This window comes from Panthera tigris, chromosome A2 (genome assembly GCF_018350195.1).
Source record: "Panthera tigris isolate Pti1 chromosome A2, P.tigris_Pti1_mat1.1, whole genome shotgun sequence".
Lineage (NCBI taxonomy): Eukaryota > Metazoa > Chordata > Mammalia > Carnivora > Felidae > Panthera > Panthera tigris.
In genome coordinates, this window is record NC_056661.1 from 46,421,772 (window position 1) to 46,435,113 (window position 13,342).

The following is a 13,342-nucleotide window of genomic DNA, read 5'->3' on the forward strand; positions in this document are numbered from 1 at the left end:
AGCACTGCTAAGGCAGGCCAAGGTCACTCCCTTGCAGCAGGAGCCTTGGCCTCATTCCATAGTCCCAAACTGCACCTTGAACCAGCCAGCCGTGCCCTGTGCGTGACTTTGGTCCAGGGAGGTCTGGGTGGGGTCTGGCAGTTACATCTGACATCAGTTCCCTGCTTGGAGCGCGTGCCCTGTGGAGGACAGATTGGTGGTGCTGTCTTTGGCAACCTTTGGACCCCTGGGAAGGAGACTGCCCCCGAGACCTCTGTTGTCATTACCCACCTGTTCCTCCCTCCCTGCACCTTTGCGGATAGCCCTGGAATAGCTTTTCCTCTCTTGATGATCAAAACACAGGTGTGCAGCGGTTCTTTGTTTGGCATCCTTTTTTTTTTTTAAATACAGATTTGCTCCTTGGTCATTAGTAGTCTTTCGTTTCTTTGCTTATTTCAAATAAATTTCCCTATCTCGGGCCAATTGTTCTTCCAGCATGACCACATTTAATCCAATTTAAGAGAGAAATTATCTATCTCCCTGCCTCGGTTGCTGAAGATGTGGTATAGCCAGGTCACCTCATCTTTGATCTTGCCTTCTGTGTTTTGTCCTTGAGTGTTGGTCTCTGGACTTCTTTGTACCCCACGAGATTCAAATGCCATAACTAACATGATTTGTTTTACTCCCAACTAGCTACCACAAGCTCCGGATTCTGAGAACTCCACAGAGGTGTGTGTTGCTTACCTATATTTGCAATGACAGCAAATATGGGTGCTTCTCAGTTGTCCTGGTTGAGTGTCTGAGTTGTTGTGGGGGAATTTCTGTCCTGGTGGTAGATACAGGAGGGAAGTCTTCTAGCTGGGCTGGGAACTGATGGTTTCTGTAACTGAGGTGGCTCTCTCTGTAGAAAGAATGTTCTGAGTTGCTGGAGGTAAACCAAAGTGTCCCTCCAGGTGAGGAGATAGGGCTCTGTGAAGGCTTTCACACAAAACTGTCTCCCTCTTGAAATGTTCTTTTGAGAGACTCTGGAATGTCAAGACCTTTCTTTTGTTACACAAAATAAATTCTGGGTCCTGTGCAGAGATGATGCACATTTGAAGTTCTGGATATTAATGTATAGTTTTGGTGAAAGCTGCTAATATAGTCAGTTTCACATTGCACTCTTTCCCTTCTTCTTGCTAACCTTGTTAAATGAGGAACTAGAATTAATTAAGGCATCTAAAGTCTTAGAGATGCTTTCTGGGGCGGCATATTTCTAACTATGAAAATTTACTTTCAGAAACTATTCTAAAACCACAGTAGGGTAAAGCATGAATGAAGCGCACTATATTTAAAAAAAAAAGTGTAATGAAGATCTTAAAAATGAAACCGATTACCAGGTAGCTGAGTTGCAATGTGGATGCTCTGTAATGATCAGTCTCTAATACGCTGATCAGAGCACGTCACTGTTAGCAGCTTGGATTAGAATGCTGTGTACTGGTGGGTCGGGGAGAGCCAAGGTGCCGTGTATGTGTCTGTTCAGAAGTGTGTGCATTGATGTTCTTATGCATGTGCCATGCAGTTAATGCATGTATGAATTGTGAGGACCTGCCCTGTTATGTAAAAGTACATAATATAACATATGGCAAAAAAGTCATAAGTCTGCTCACTTTAAACAGTGCATCAGGGTTGGGGACAGGACAATTGTTCAGCATTCAAAGTAATCGAGCATTAATATGTGTCTGGGAAAATTTTTTTAAGGGCCTATAATCCTTTTGTGTAACTCTTTGCTCAATCTGAGCTCTTGGTGTGTTTCATTTGTGACTGATACTGAAGATGGTCATGTCTGCCTAGTGTTGTACTTAAAATGGAATTTCTGCATGCTTAGCAGGAACTTGAACCGAGTCCCCCCCTGAGGCAACTGGAAGACCATAAAAGGGTACGTAGTCTTGGATGTTGGGAGCTAATGACCATAACACCTCCCTCAGCCATACACTATAATTTAAAGACAGCTTTTGTTGGTGTTGATATTCTTAAAGCGCTAACTGGCTCAGGACCAGTCACAGCCATTTGTATCAGTGAGGGTAACTGGAGAGTCTCCCTCTTACCTACCTATAGGACCAGTCTCAAATAATGACCAGCAAGCTAATAAGCTTTTTGTGACCTCTTTTATTTTTCTGTAGTGGCTTTCTAGTTAGGTGAAGTCATAAATATTTTTTTGTAAGTCATTGATGATCACTATGGGTAATTTATAATAAAGTATAGTGAAAAACTTGGTAATTGTACTACTCAGCTATAAAAACAGCTAACGATATATTTATTCTGCTCATTTTTTACACAGATGTGAATGTGTGCCCTTGAGCATTTTCACTGTCCTTGGGATTAGTCTAAGTGTACAACTTGTGTACCTTTTGTCATTCAATATTATATACGGTCATTTTCTTTGAAAGTCTTTGAACGTTAATAGCTGTCTAAAGTTCCACAAATAAGCAAGTAGTCTGTCATTTTATCCCTTTGATGAAGAAATGAAATGTGTACAACTTTGGATAGATTCCTAGAAGGGGCACTCTTAGGCTAAAGGATAGACACTTTCTTAAGGTGCTGATTATGCATTGCCAAACCATTTTCTACAAGGCCTGTATACATCATTAGCATGCTGACCAATTCATGTTATTCATGTTTGGAAGATAAGCAGATATCCTGGGCTTCTGAGTATTTATCATATACCAGTGACTGTGCTAAGCCTTGTACATACGTTAACTCATCAGTTTCTATTAATGCTGACCTTAACCCAGTGACACGGCCTTCATCCCCATTTCACGCGTTAGGAAACTGAGACACAGGCAGATAAAGTACTTTACTCAAAGTCATGGAGTTGGAACACAAGCAGTTATTGCAAAGATTGCCTTGGAATTGTGGTCTTCAGTGTCCATAGGGCTTAGGCCTGAGATCAGGGGACAGCCTGGTGCACCTTTGCTCTGCTCACACGCTCCAGCCCCTGCCCGGTCCCACTTTGTCCCAAATTCTTTCCACTCTTCTGCGATTCTAATTTCTCAGGCTATGACCAAAGAATAGCTCCCAGAGAGTTGGCATTCAACCCTTCCTCTCCAGCATCCTGGATCTCTTGCAGTTCATTGAGCGAGGGCCCCTTGCATTCCTGTGTTTTCTGTCCTTGCCTGTCCTATAAGAATTACCATGGGCCTTAGAAGTAGCTGGTAAGGCCGTTATAGCTGTCCCTCACACCCTGGGTTCCCAGGGGGCACACTGTTGAATGCTGCGCAAGCATGTCAGCTTTAGAATTAAAAACAAGTTTAGGTCTCCCTTTGCCAAGTCCTAGCAGTGTGATTTGGGCCTCAGTTTCTTCTGCTGTAAAATGGGGCCATTAATAGGCTCTGCCCCCTTAGGACTGTTCTGCTGGGGTGTGCACGTGAAGCACTTAGCACAATGACTGCTCTATGACAAGGGTTGCTAACTGCTGTAGTTACCTTCCAGCTTGAAACACTTCAGTGATTCGGTATACACTAGTAACAAAAAGCAGGTATGTTAAAATCGAGGCACTACCTTAATGCTGACTAAGATGTGAAAGGCCCACCACTCATGTGAGAGGGTGATCTTTCCTGCAGCACGTGATTTTTAAGTGCCTGGAACCTGGGAAGCCAAAAGGTTACTTTTTCCTCTCCTGTGTAAGTGGCAATGGTAACTCCTTAGTGCCTTGTTCAGCACTTGGCTATATTTCCACCTGTCCTTAGCCACTGGTCTGAGAGAAATGAAACTTGTGTGAGCAAACGGCAAGGCAGGAGCTTGGTTTCATTACTCTACATCACTGGTCTACCATTTTTACGGTTTTAAAATCACACTTCCTGCAAAAGAAACTCTTGGCCTTTGCCTTTACTCAGTCTTAGGTAATAATGTGTGTGTGGAGTTACTTACCAAGACAAACATCTGATACTTGTTTGTGTACTACAGGTATAAACTGCTGGGAAAAAAATTACTCTTATTTTTTAAAAAGGGCTGCATGGCCAAATATTAAAACTGAAGAAGTAAGGTTATTTGGGGAGTTTGGGGGTTTTGTTGTTGTTGTTGTTGTTGTTTTTCCTTTTTTGCAGTCAGGTTTCTGAGCCTAGTACCCTGAACAGTTTTGTGCTCTTGAGTAATTTATATCACGATGATTAGGAAGGCTTTTCTCTGCTGATTTTAATTTTTCCTAAATTAAACCACTGGCTCAGAAAACAGAATTTTTCTTCAACCTAAGTTTTTACACTAGGGATTTGCATAACTTTTTATAATGTTGTCCATTTTCTTTTTTCCTTTTTACCTAAAATTATCAATCTTTATTCTTTCAGAAAAAGGAATAAATCTCAACTTGTTAAAAAAGAAAAGAAAAAAGGCAAATCCCACATGCTCTGTGGGTTTTTTTTCCCTTGCAGCTTAAACTTTTGTGTGTGTGTGTGTGTGTGTGTGTGTGTGTGTGTGTAGAGAAGGTGAGGTGAATATGTGCCAAAAACCTTATAATTAAAAGGGAAAAAAAATAGAAGTTCATAGGGTAGAATGTACGTGTGTGTGTTTTTCCATAATTAGCACATTTCATGATATTCTCTTATGGGGGAAAAATGTACCATTTGATGCATCAGTTGCTATGGTAACTGCCAGGGTTTTTCTGTGGAAAGAGAGACAAAATGGTAATGTGAGATCCCTCTGTAACTTCAGTTGGCGTCCAAGCTGCATAAATGTGAAGTTCCTGTTCCTGGAGTCCACGTGTTCCCAGATGGCATGTGCTCCTTTCTTCACCTCCCGCTTGCTTGATTACAAACTGACCATAGTCTTGCTAATTCCCCTCGAACTCAGAAATGGAAAATCTGAGTCTCTCCTTCCTTAAGTGGGATTATAGTGCAAAGGCTGGGGTTGACAGTTGCTTAAAGATGCGTGTTTGTCAGTTGGTCACAATCGCCCTGCTTGTGACTTGACCATTCCACCCTACGATCCTCCAGATGCTTTTGCCAGGAAGGCTATATTGGCTGTCTTCTGTGATTGCAGCTCTTAGGTCTCAACTCTGTTGTCAACCTCCCAGTCCCTGTGCTGCCCAAAGGGATCCAGTTAGAGACTTGGGGTGGTTTACTGTCAACCATTCCCTATTGTGGAAATTCAGTCTGTATGTTACTGAAAGAAAATCAAATAGATACATCATTATGTTGAAAAAAAAGAAATCATATTCAGTCTCCTGTTACCTTCAATGTGGAGGTAACCTTTTCTTTTCTTTTTCTTTTTGAGTAGGCTTTTTTGAACTATCCTTTGAAATTTGTATTTCTCTTATGAAGTCAGCCTTTCAGTAGTATTGACATTTTAACAATATTTATTCTTCCAGTCCAGGAGCATGGAATGTTTTTCCATTTTTTTGTGTCTTATTCAATTTTCTTCATAAAAAAAAAAAAATGAAGTCATCCTTTCAAATCACCATGCTCTCAGTGACTGCTTTGGAGAGTATCGATGTGTTTGTACTGGTCCTGGAGACATAAACACCAGCAGAGCTAAACCTTTATAACAAAAATGTGGTTTTCTAAGCCACTAAAGACTACTGTACCAAATGCAGTCCATTTAAAAAGTACGTGAAAATCTCAGAAATAACTTCCCCATCGGAAGCAACTCTTGGAATTTTGTATTTACAGTTGTTCAAGGTGGGAAACAAGTTTTATGAGCTAATAGAAGCACCATTCTTTGCTGAACTACAATGAGAGACATTTGTGGGTGGAATGTATAGAAGAAAATAGAGATTTTTCCATTTCCTGAGCTTTGAATTAAGAATCAGTACTGCCCACCCCCTCCTCTCCTGTTTATCCCATCCCAGTTTGTCCCTGGGGTCTTTGACCAACCGCATGAATTGAGAAGAAAAATTTGGCAGTGTAGCCCTAAGACCTTATGTGATTTTGGCGCTGAATTAAGGAGTTTTCTTCCTTTCTCCTTGGTTCCCTGGTCCCATCTCCCTCTGGCCCCCAGCCTCTCTGCTACTCTCAGGGACCTTCCTGGTCTCCTGTCTGCTCCATCCCATCTTATTTTGCAGACACCCTACTTGAAGTCTCCAGACCTATTCTTGGAGCTAATTAACAAATCACTTTAAATTCTACTGGCTCATGTTACCGTTGCAGGTCTCTTCAGAAGAACTCTTGAGCCTCTATTTTAGACACCTGCTATATTTCAGCACGCCTTCTCTCTGCTAGACTTCTCACTTACCCCTCCTGATGATGTGCCAGAGGAACTCCAGGCCTTACTACTTTGTCCCTGGGAAAGAGTGTGGGGGAGAACCATACAGCCTCTGACTTTCAGAAGCTTCCAGACTGGGAGGTGTCCTGGGAGTCACTTAGCATAACTGAAAGTGGAATAGAGCTGAGAATAAAATCCTGCTGCTCTGTGCCGCTTTGCCAATGTCCCCGCAGTGTTAGAGAACAAATCACAGTTTTATTTATTTATTTTTTTGGTTGGAGTTGTGTGAAAGAGATGTTATGTCTTCTGTCCAAGATTCTTTTGATGGTTATATTTTTAAAACATTTTATTGCAGAAATGTTCAAATACATACGAGAAGAATCAGAAAACTTTTAAGAAGCCACATGCATAACTCGGCTTCAACAACCATCAACTCCTTGCTGCTTTTGTCTCATTTATATCCCTACCTATTCCCTTCCCTTATTTCAAAGCAAATGTCAAATGTCGTTTCATCTATGGTGCTTATTTTTTGAATGATGTGTCTGATATCTGCCACTTATTTTCCATAGCATTTTTCTTCACCACTTGACCCATTGACTGTTTCTATTAGAAAGGCTTATGTTCAGCTTATCATATCATTATGCAGTATTACTTTTATGTCTTAGTATTCTCTTACAATCTTATGAATAACCCTGTGCCTGGAGTAACATTTTTATATTGCTATGTGAAAGGTGACCTGTAAAAGTCTCTTTTTGTCTGAATTTTATTGGCTTACTCCAAGGGATTTTTTTGTTTTTGTTATTGTTAGTTACCTTTCAAAATTAATGTTCTGTATTTATCACTGTGAGAGAGAGTACTTGAGATATTTAGTATTCTAGATTGCTGCTTTTTTTTTAATGATGTGGTTTCCTGAGAAAATATTGAAGAAGTTAACTTTACAGTTTCCAAATGCTTTTATTAATAATTTATTTTTTCACTGAGTGAAACTGAGCCAATTATAACTGAGTACCTCTGTGTTTTTTGAATATTAGTAGCTTAGTTATGCATTGAATTCAGAACCTGATTTCATTATCCTGTTTGAATTAAGGGTGAGGCGCTCAGGCAAATTTTGGTCAACCGTTACTATGGAAACATCAGACCTTCAGGAAGAAGAGAAAGCCTCACCAGCTTTGGCAATGGCCCGCTGTCACCAGGAGGACCCAGCAAGCCTGGGGGAGGAGGTAGGCTGTGTTGTGTGCTAATTAGCTGCACGTGTGAATTGAGTGTGCCACGTAAGAGCTACATGTTTCTACTTAACAGGTTGAAACTCTGACAGATGAATTTGGGTTGCCAGTGTGTTTTCTAGCAATTCATTTTGCCTTTGGTCTACCATCAAAGTGATAGCTAAAAATATTTCCCTGCAATTAGATATTGGCTAAGACTCTTGCCCCTCTTTCCAGTACAGCAACCCTCTTGGTGATTTTTGAATGACTCAAGGAACTTGATTTCACTGCCTGTTTTCTTGTGGTCATTAGGAATCATTCTTCCCATTAAATAACAATGACGTTAGCAGCAAGGATGGCAAAAGCTCACATTTATGTTATAAATGAGTGCCAGGGCTCTCCTAAGTGTTCTACATTCTTGTTTGCTCCTCCGAGTTCTCCATTCTATGGTGGGTAGTGTTGCTGTCCCTTTTTAACAGAGAAATTGGAAGCTTCTTAGTGACTGGCCTATAATTTGAACCTTGATAGAGCTAATTCTAATGCCTATGCTGTAAGCCTCCCAAACTCTTAAGAGAGTTTTTCTCCCCACTACAAAAAAAAAAAAAAAAAGTCCAGAATTGCATAAAAGTAAATCCTTAAAGATGTTACAAAACATGGTAAGCACAATTACAGGTTGGGGTGGGAGCTCATTGCTTGAAGCACAAATGTGACTTGTCTGATTACCTATCTCTAAGGAAGACTGTTACGGACTACAGATTCTGTAAGTAGCACCAAAATATTTGGTGATTAATAAAGTTATCCTAGCAATTTCTGGGAAAGAACCTTGAGTTTCTCTCCAGATAAAAACTTGAAACATATCTGCTCGCTTCATGGGGTTGAGCAGCTTCGGTGACGACACACTTTTCAGACCATTTCAGGAACAGGACCTTCTCATTTCATCTGAAAGTTCCCAGGGATTCTCAAGCAGAAGTTCCTCACATAACATCTCAAAACGATTTCACTTTATTTTCTGTAGTGGGGTCACTCCACAAATATGAGGCCTGGGGAGGCATTATGAGGGTGTTTGGGTGTTTAGAAATGCACCAGAGACCAATTCTGCTTTAAAAAGCTGTAAAAGAGAAGATCAGCAACCCAATTTGTACTCTGCACTATGGATGTAATGGATCCAGATAGTCAAGACAAGCAGTGTAAAGGAGGTGGCCTTTGAATTGAGGTCTGCAGGGAAGGACTGATGGCTGATTTTCTTTTTTCTGAAATTAATCAGTGTCCCCATGTACATTAATGTTTCAGTTATTGCCAATAATAGTGCCAGTCAAGTTCGTAAATAGGCATTTTCTAAGCACAGTTGGAATCCATTCCACTAAATGACACAGGCCATGTATTGTTAAGTTTATTCATGTCATCTCAAGCTCAGTATGGATGGGAATTTCATTTGTTTCCTCCACTCTCCTATCCCCAGCTCTTGGCTCCTTGCCAAGCATGGAGTAACTATTGATTGAATGAATGAACAGGTAAATTACGGGAAAGAATGAGTCTGGGGTTAGCTAGGGCGGGTTTGTTAGAAACAGGGCTAAAGTGAATGTTATAGTCTTTGTTTTCTTAGGAGTGTTCTAAGACATGTATAAGTTTGATTTATCTCTTGAACTCAAACTAGTTCTTGATAATTCTGCACTAAGTCACTGTGTTTTAATGCTAGGGAGAGTCTTGACTGGATGGCTTTGGGTCTCTTGCTGGAAATATATCCTTCTTCATCTTACCTGCCTACATTCAGTTACCATCTCTGCTACTCACAAGCTGGGTGTCCCCCTTGAAGACAAGTGACTTCACCTCTGTGCTAATAATTAGTACCTTCCTTGTGGGTTTTTTTTAAGAAGGTTGAAGGAGATAATACTGTTACAATGTTTAGTGCATTAAGTGTTGGTCTATAGTAAGTATGCAATACACGTTTGCTGCTCTAATTGTGGTTAATAAGAACAATATTCCATCTTCCTAGCGGGAGGCTCTGGGTCCAGCTCCACAAGCAGGGGTGAGATGAGCCTGGCTGAGGTTCAGTGCCACCTCGACAAGGAGGGTGCCTCTAATCTGGTCATTGACCTCATAATGAACGCATCCAGTGACCGAGTGTTTCATGAAAGCATTCTCCTGGCCATTGCCCTTCTGGAAGGAGGCAACACCACTATACAGGTAAGAAGGCAGCTTGGTTTCTGTGTGGCATCCCCACTGAGCAGGAAGAGAATCTGTTCTGGGAGCCAGGCACCTAGGTGATGCCAAGATCTTCTACAATGGAACCCTCGTTCTTAGAGTACAAAATTCTGTTCTTCTGAAAAACGAATTCTACCAGTATCTTCCTTGGTCATTCAGTCATAGTTTAGACTTGGTTTCAAAACACGAGTCACATTTCAAAATGATAAACTGCTAAGGATGTATGAAGAAAATTGGTCCAAGATCTGGGGCATGGTAGGATGCCCATAAATGTTTGTTCAATGAATGATTGAATGAAGTGTATTTACTTTTTTTATCCAAGATCATAGAGGATCCCATCAGAGGATGACTAAAAAAGAGTTTAGACTGTGTGTGCTATTTGGATTTAATTTTTATATCTGTAGATAATGGCTATAAATTTCCCTACCTTTGAAGTGAAAAGCTCAATACAGCCATTTGAACTAATAACACCAATTTGTACTAACTGGGAAAAGTCAGGTGAGGTTAGTCAAAGAGGTGTAGATGATTTTTTGTTAGCTGGATATATATTTTAAAACAATAAAAACTTGATAGAATTCTTGACAGAAGTCCTTAATAAGTCAATTTTAATAAATTTAACAATATATTTAAAATTTTCATGTAGAAATGACAATTAAAATTATTTCTTTAAATATTTTATCCCATTCATCATGCAGTCTTCCTTCTTTGTTGGCTCTTGAATAAGGGTTTGCTCACTGTGTGTGTGTATACACATTTTGATTAACAGCTTTATTGAGATATACCAATACGCCATAAAATTTACCCTTATGTGTATATTTGACATTAAATTCTTGGGCTTGAACTTAAATTCAGAGTCTTGATCAATGGAGTCTTGGTTCTTTGTGCAAACCAGCCAAGGACATGCCTTGCTGTGGGGAGGTTTGCCTGGGCCAGGTTGAATTTCAGCCCCTGCTCATTCTCCCAGATGCCCTGCTGCTTGAACACGCTGTGCAGCGAACTGTGGTGGTCCTGTCTTCTCACCCTCCATTCCCTGCTTGCCCCAACACACAATTCTGAAGTTCATTATTAGGCACTTCCCTAACTGGAGATTTGTGCCAGGGGCAAAGTCCAGTGCTTGCCTGAGTCATCACTTGCACCGGAGTTGTGACAAGTTGGGATTGCTGATTTTGTCACATGTGAGTCTGACTGTGAGCGTGGATGGATCCTGTGGTCATACTCCTGAGAATAGGGCCCACTTATTGCCCTGTTGGAATGGAAGCAGTGTCAAACACTCCTTGTTTTTCAACCACCTGATTTGCATTGACTAGATCAGTTGAACTAAACATGTATTGAGTGCTTTGTGTGTACACAGTGCTTTAGTAGGAACTATAAGGCAGTGGTTTGTAGACACTGGAGCCAGTTGGTCTATGAGAAGGTTCTCCAGGCACAGCCAAGTATAAAAAATGGAGAGCTTGGGAGGAGATTTTCACAAACCAAGTAAATTCAATTTGAAGGACCATCTTACTATTTTATTTCTGATATTATATCCTCTCCAATTTTTCTTTTAGCTCCAAAGTCTTTGCTTTAATGGAAAGATTTTGATAGTGGGTGACAGGTTTTTTCCCCCTCTGGCTAAAGAAAAAGTTGGAAACCCTAGGTTATTGCTTCCAGGTTTTGGAAATTGCAGTTTTCTTTTAAAGCTTTACGAATTAGAGAAATCCTAGAATCCTAGAAGCTTAGTCCTAGAGAAACTGAAAAATCTAGCAAGAATACAAGAATGCAAACACATGTATTTTTCTCAAGGATAATGGTAATGCCATCTAAGGTAAGAATGATAATACGGACCCTCCAAGGAAGAAGTAACGACATCTGTGTGAGGAGTCAGTGAACGGTTTTTTTTTTTTTTTAAATATTTTTTTTTTAACGTTTATTTATTTTTGAGACAGAGACAGAGCATGAACGGGGGAGGGGCAGAGAGAGAGGGAGACACAGAATCGGAAGCAGGCTCCAGGCTCCGAGCCATCAGCCCAGAGCCCGATGCGGGGCTCGAACTCACGGAGCGCGAGATCGTGACCTGAGCTGAAGTCGGACGCTCAACCGACTGAGCCACCCAGGTGCCCCAGTGAACGGTTTTTTTTGATGAGATTGGCTTTGAAGGATGGCTGTGGGTCTGAAGGGTGGAAATGACGTGGAACTGGGTCATGGGCCAGCTCTTTTGTGCTGCTTGGGAGGGAAGAGGAGGCCCAGGGTGCAGGAGCTGGAGGGGTGCTGGAGAACAGGGATTGGGTCCGTCACACTGAGCAGAGCTGGCGTAGGGTGGTGAACGGGGACTGGCAGTGGGTGTTAGAGTTTGTATGCAGTATAGGGGAGCCTGTCAAGGACCTTGGTGCTGCCATTTAGGACTACAGATCTGGCAGTGTTGGACAGGTGACATGAGAACAGGATCCAGAAGGTGGCAGTTCAAATAAGTAAGTTAACTAGCAATAACGTAGGAGAAAGCTAACAAGAACTTAAACTGAAAATAATTCTATGATAAAATTGGTCATAATGTGGGAGAGAGGGTATTTTCTAGGATAGGCACTTTTTGGGGTGCTAGAGATAATTAACGTCTCCACCTAGGGGGTGAATACACGGGTACATACCTGTTTCAAATTCAGTGGCCCATACAATGAAAATTGGTGTGCTTTATTGTACATAAGTTATACTTCAGTAGAAAAAAAATGGGGAGAAGAAGAGGTACTGAACCTAGTGGGGCAACAGGCTCAGGGACGGGATATCACGAATGCAGACTCTCCAACACTCCCTGCTTGAGACTGGACCCTAGACTCACTGATAGTTGGTAAATGCTGGCCAAAATGGAACCTAAACAGATGTGGAAGATGAGAAGATCAGAGGTCTCATTTGGCTCTTTGAGGCTTAAAAGCGTCTGGATGAGGAGAAGCATGAAGGCACCGTTAATTAAGGAATAATGAAACTTGGAAAGGGCTCGTGGGGGCTGAGGGCCGCCGGTGCTAAGGCTGGCTGGCGAGATGGAGTCTGCAGTTCTGGCAGGATGCCGTGTTTTTCACAGTGTACCCCTCATGATGATGGCAAGGCACACAGAAGCTGTTTTTCCTTCAAGTTCTTTATCTTGTAAAGTAATTATGAATATTAGTTTCATGTTTTCACACATTTATTACTCATAAGCTCAGGCTCCAGATGAACTGCCACAATAGAGTTCCAATAGTTCAGCCTTGCAGGGAGTGGAGATGTTTTCTCTTAAGGGAGCCAGTGTGCTCATGAGGGGGTGAGCCGGGATGGGAGGGCATAGCACCAAGGGCACACATGCTCACGCTTTCTTTCTCCCTTATCCTCCCCATTCTGTGACCTCAGAGGGTGGAGGGGAGAATCTGGCCCATGGCTTCAATAGAGACCCGTGGTTCCAGGAAAATTGATTCTAGCCTAGAGTTGAGTTGTGAGCTCTCCCTTGGCCCTGAGCTTTCTTTCTCTGGAGAGAATGATGTGGAACTCAGGTTGTGTCTGGAGCTGGTTAAGAACCTTGAAGCCCCAGGGGGAGTGATTGAAAATTTCATCCTGCTTTAGAGAAGCTGGTTGAAGTAGTAAATGAGTAGCTGTGGGAAGTTAGTCTGAGTTGGGTTAACACTGTCGCTGCGACCATTAATGATTGCTGAAATGCTGTAATCCATTGAAGGTGGCCTAAGGTCCCACTGCAACTCCATGCCCGTTACTCCTGTTCGTATTGTCCAGTTGTGGTGTCAGGAAGGGAAATTGGTCTGAGGTCAGGTGGGCTTCCATGGAGTAATGTT

General features: G+C 41.7%; 1 protein-coding gene across 2 annotated transcripts in view; it reads left to right on the forward strand.

Moving 5' to 3' along the window:
- ITPR1 (inositol 1,4,5-trisphosphate receptor type 1) overlaps nt 1-13,342 on the forward strand; it is a 326,172-nt gene that overhangs the window by 213,151 nt on the left and 99,679 nt on the right. For both annotated transcript variants that reach the window (XM_007076615.3, XM_015535056.2), the window contains 2 exons: nt 7,241-7,373; nt 9,349-9,539. In XM_007076615.3, coding sequence (XP_007076677.1) covers nt 7,241-7,373; nt 9,349-9,539 — 324 coding nt within the window. The remainder of the gene's footprint in view (nt 1-7,240; nt 7,374-9,348; nt 9,540-13,342) is intronic.